This window comes from Xyrauchen texanus, chromosome 33 (assembly GCF_025860055.1).
Source record: "Xyrauchen texanus isolate HMW12.3.18 chromosome 33, RBS_HiC_50CHRs, whole genome shotgun sequence".
Lineage (NCBI taxonomy): Eukaryota > Metazoa > Chordata > Actinopteri > Cypriniformes > Catostomidae > Xyrauchen > Xyrauchen texanus.
In genome coordinates, this window is record NC_068308.1 from 40,420,303 (window position 1) to 40,425,302 (window position 5,000).

Below are 5,000 nucleotides of genomic sequence, written 5' to 3' on the forward strand. Positions count from 1 at the left end.
AAGACCGTGAGCCGGTATTTGTATCATTTTTTATCTAGTTTTTCTGAGCAACCACTAGGTGGCGCCATGATGATTCTGATTGCCCCTTTTCAGTCTCTGGTCTGGAGACGCGACGTTCAACAAACAGAAATTACCTTTTACTCTGTTTATCTGAAGAGTGAATCTCACACTCAACTTCAGCAGTTGTTGGCTGTTATAACAACTAGTTAATGATATCAACAACTAACCTCGGACCATCACTTCATGTCATCGACATTCAGATGAGGCACGGTCAATAAATATCAGTCATCTCAGAGGTCTGTGTGTCTCAGCGAGTATTGACGCTGACTATCACACCTGGAGTCGTGAGTGTGACTGTATGTATGTGTGTGTGTGTGACTGTATGTATGTGTGTGTGTGTGACTGTGTGTGTGTGATTGTGTTTACAAGTTTAAATCAAACAATCCATTTTAAATATGTATTTGTCAATTGAAAAAGTGATGAATTCTTTATATTTTGTTTTAATTTTTTTATGTTTTCATTTTTAGTTCCCCATAGTGCTTTGTAATATTAGTTCATCAGATGCAAAAAAAAAAGGTTACAACTGGACTATGACTGCAGCTGATCAGGTCAAAGTTCAAGAGTTGTGATTAATAATATGAAGTCAGACCTGTTTTAATTCACTCTAACAGAACTATTTTTATACAATAAACTAACCTTATTACTGTTGTTGCTTTCGAAAAAATGCTACTGGCAATTAAAGACACGTACACTCAATGAGCACTTTATTAGGAACACTATGGTCCTAATAAATTGCCCGATGTGATCTATTGTAGCCCATCCACCTCAAGGTTTGCCGTGTTGTGCATTCTGAGATGCTATTCTGCTCACTACATTTGTACAGAGTTATCTGAGTTACCGTAGCCTTTCTGTCAGATCAAACCAATCTAGCCATTCTCTTTTGACCTCTCTCATCAACAAGCCATTTCCGTCCACAGAACTGCCACTCACTGGATGTTTTCTGTTTTTGGCACCATTCAGAACAAATTCTAGAGGCTGTTGTGCCTGAAAATCCCAGGAGATCAGCAGTCGCAGAAATACTCAAACCAGCCCATCTGGCACCAACAATTATGCCACAGTCGAAATCACTGAGATCACATTTATCCCCATTCTGTTAGTTGATGTGAACATTAACTGAAGCTCCTGACCATATCTGCATGATTTTATGCATTGCACTACTAAAAAATGTGTGCGTGTGTGATTGTATGTGTGTGTGTGTGTGTGTGACTGTGTGTGACTGTATGTGTGTGTGACTGTATGTGTGTGACTGTGTGTGTGATTGTATGTGTGTGTGACTGTATGTGTGTGTGACTGTATGTGTGTGTGTGTGACTGTATGTGTGTGTGACTGTATGTGTGTGTGTGTGACTGTATGTGTGTGATTGTATGTGTGTGTGTGTGACTGTATGTGTGTGATTGTATGTGTGTGTGTGACTGTATGTGTGTGATTGTATGTGTGTGACTGTATGTGTGTGTGTGACTGTATGTGTGTGATTGTATGTGTGTGTGTGTGTGACTGTATGTGTGTGATTGTATGTGTGTGACTGTATGTGTGTGTGTGACTGTATGTGTGTGATTGTATGTGTGTGATTGTATGTGTGTGTGTGTGATTGTATGTGTGTGTGACTGATGCGTGTGTGATTGTATGTGTGTGACTGTATGTGTGTGATTGTATGTGTGTGTGTGACTGTATGTGTGTGTGATTGTATGTGTGTGTGATTGTATGTGTGTGTGTGTGTGTGTGACTGTATGTGTGTGTGTGTGTGTGACTGTAGTGTGTGTGATGTGTGTGTGTGTGTGTGTGACTGTATGTGTGTGATTGTATGTGTGTGACTGTATGTGTGTGTGATTGTATGTGTGTGACTGTATGTGTGTGTGTGATTGTATGTGTGTGATTGTATGTGTGTGTGTGACTGTATGTGTGTGTGATTGTATGTGTGTGTGTGTGTGTGTGTGACTGTATGTGTGTGTGTGTGACTGTATGTGTGTGATTGTATGTGTGTGTGACTGTATGTGTGTGATTGTATGTGTGTGTGTGACTGTATGTGTGTGTGTGTGTGTGTGTGACTGTATGTGTGTGATTGTATGTGTGTGTGCGTGACTGTATGTGTGTGATTGTATGTGTGTGTGTGACTGTATGTGTGTGACTGTATGTGTGTGATTGTATGTGTGTGTGTGACTGTGTGTGTGATTGTATGTGTGTGTGTGACTGTATGTGTGTGATTGTATGTGTGTGTGACTGTATGTGTGTGACTGTATGTGTGCGTGTGTGTGACTGTATGTGTGTGACTGTATGTGTGTGACTGTATGTGTGTGACTGTATGTGTGTGTGTGTGTGACTGTATGTGTGTGATGTGTATGTGTGTGACTGTATGTGTGTGACTGTATGTGTGACTGTATGTGTGTGACTGTATGTGTGTGTGTGTGTGACTGTATGTGTGTGTGTGACTGTATGTGTGTGTGACTGTATGTGTGTGTGACTGTATGTGTGTGATTGTATGTGTGTGTGTGACTGTATGTGTGTGTGATTGTATGTGTGTGTGTGTGTGTGTGACTGTATGTGTGTGTGTGTGACTGTATGTGTGTGATTGTATGTGTGGTGACTGTATGTGTGTGATTGTATGTGTGTGTGTGTGACTGTATGTGTGTGATTGTATGTGTGTGACTGTATGTGTGTGTGTGACTGTATGTGTGTGTGTGACTGTATGTGTGTGTTTATGTCCCAGTGAAAGACAAAAAAGCGTGTGAGAGTTTGGGAAAGAGGCAGAATGTAAATAAAGTGTTTAGAAGTAAAAATCGAATTCATAGATGTACCAAAAATGTACATAATATCACGTGTAAAGCCACAGTTAACGGAAGTGTATGACTCCACGCACACTGTTGTAAGTGCATTAATATTACCGTGTTTCTCCTCATTATACTGAGGAAATTGAAATTGCTTTCTGAGGTAATGGCCGGATCTTTTATGCTCATATCTCCAGCTCTAATCTCAATTTCAGTGTGTGGAGCTTCACCTGTCCGAGCGAGAGCGGCACAGCGTCCTGTGTGTGTGTGCGGCCGATCTTAATGATGTCCTTAAACGCTTCGGCTTTAACAGCGAGCGCATCGTGCAGCGTCTGAAGACCTGGAAGAAGAACCTGGTGAACTTCTGTAGCTGCAGCGATGTGCATGGCGGTGGGGAACGTGTCATTGGAACTCTGAAAACATACACAGAAATCAGTGACATCATCGCATACAACAAACACTCCCTGACTGCTAATGTCCTCAAATAATGAGAAGGTTGACAGAAATTATCCAAACGTACAAATACAGTAGACTTGATTATACCGTTTACTGCTTTACCCCGAGCGGGACGTATCTTGTGTGTTTAGAGTTTGTGTGTTGGGTCACCTGACTCTTGTTGACGTGGTCATTGGGGTGAACGGGGTCTTTGCTGCCCAGTTTCCCTCCCAGTATCTCGATGGCTCTGTTGCTGATCACTTCATTCACGTTCATGTTGGTTTGAGTTCCGGATCCCGTTTGCCAAACCACCAGCGGGAAATGATCGTTCAGTTTCCCAGCAGCCACCTGAAACACACCGCACACGCACCGCCGTCAAACACGCTTACACGTGATCTGACTGAATCAAGACTAAATATGTAAGAAACATCTTGAAAAATTGTACGTAATAAATGAGTGAATCTCATGAAGCATTTTTTAGCCCCAAATTAATACAAAACAAATCTGAATGAAATTAAATTGAGATTTGTTGGATTGTGACATTATTTTTAGCACATTTTAACCGTAATACTTATTAGAGTAACACGTCTGGACGTTTTACATTTTAAGTCCTCGTGGTGGCGTAGTGACTCGCCTCAATCCGGGTGGCAGATGATGAATCTCAGTTGCGTCTGAGACTGTCAATCCGTGCATCTTATCACGTGACTTGTTGAGCGCGTTACCGTGGAGACGTAGCGCGTGTGGAGGCTTCACTCTATTCTCCGCAGCATCCACGCACAACTCACCACACGCCCCACCGAGAGCAAGAACCACATTATAGCGACCACGAGGAGGTTACCCCATGTGACTCTACCCTCCCTAGCAACCGGGTCAATTTGGTTGCTAAGGAGACCTGGCTGGAGTCACTCAGCACACCCTGGATTAAAACTCACTACTCCAGGTGTGATAGTCAGCGTCAATACTCGCTGAGATTGTGGCATTATGACCAAAACTGAAGGGCTTTGAAATTTACAGATAAATCAGAAGTGTTTCCGTTTCGATTTGATTACGCGTTTTTGTTTATAACTTCATGGAAATTAAACGGAACATAAAATATCACATATCATTATTTAGAGGAGGTGATTATCTTTCAAACGAGTCCACACACAAGATAATCAGATGTATAGATCATTAGATAATCCACAATGATGACTCAATGATGCCTCAAATGACACAGAATGAAACTCATTCTGTGAAATCTCATGATTAAAATCATGTCTGCATGCTATGCAAACCTTTAGTCATTGTTGTGTTTGCATGTGTAATTAGTTCTTATGTACAATTATTATCTTTTATTTGTTTGGAGATGTTTTTGGACACTATGATTAATTATATTTATAATGTTGGAACTTTTGATTGCTTTGTCGTACCAACACAAAATTGTCTCAGATACAGTCAACATGATTTGGAGGACAACAAATGCAGTTTTTCAGAGCAACTTAATTAACACCCAGAGATATATAATGTAAAATCAGAAAAATACAAATAATAACTTTCGACACTAGCGCAGTTTACAAAACAGCTTTCTGAAAATAAATGAAAACGTGCTCATCGTAGAGACCAAGCGTATTGCTGAAAGCAATTAAATATATCATATTTTTATATAAAAAAAATGTAATGCAAGTTTGCAACGTTTTCCCCCAAATTCACTCCAAAACAAAATCTGCATAAAAATTTTTTTTAAATCATAACTTTTATAACTAA

The 5,000-nt window shown here is 40.5% G+C and overlaps 1 protein-coding gene across 1 annotated transcript in view; it reads right to left on the reverse strand.

Moving 5' to 3' along the window:
* fh (fumarate hydratase) overlaps positions 1-5,000 on the reverse strand; it is a 22,321-nt gene that overhangs the window by 16,465 nt on the left and 856 nt on the right. Inside the window, exons 4-5 of the mRNA XM_052102711.1 lie at positions 3,429-3,605; positions 3,053-3,235 (exon numbers count right to left, since the gene is read on the reverse strand). Coding sequence (XP_051958671.1) covers positions 3,053-3,235; positions 3,429-3,605 — 360 coding nt within the window. The remainder of the gene's footprint in view (positions 1-3,052; positions 3,236-3,428; positions 3,606-5,000) is intronic.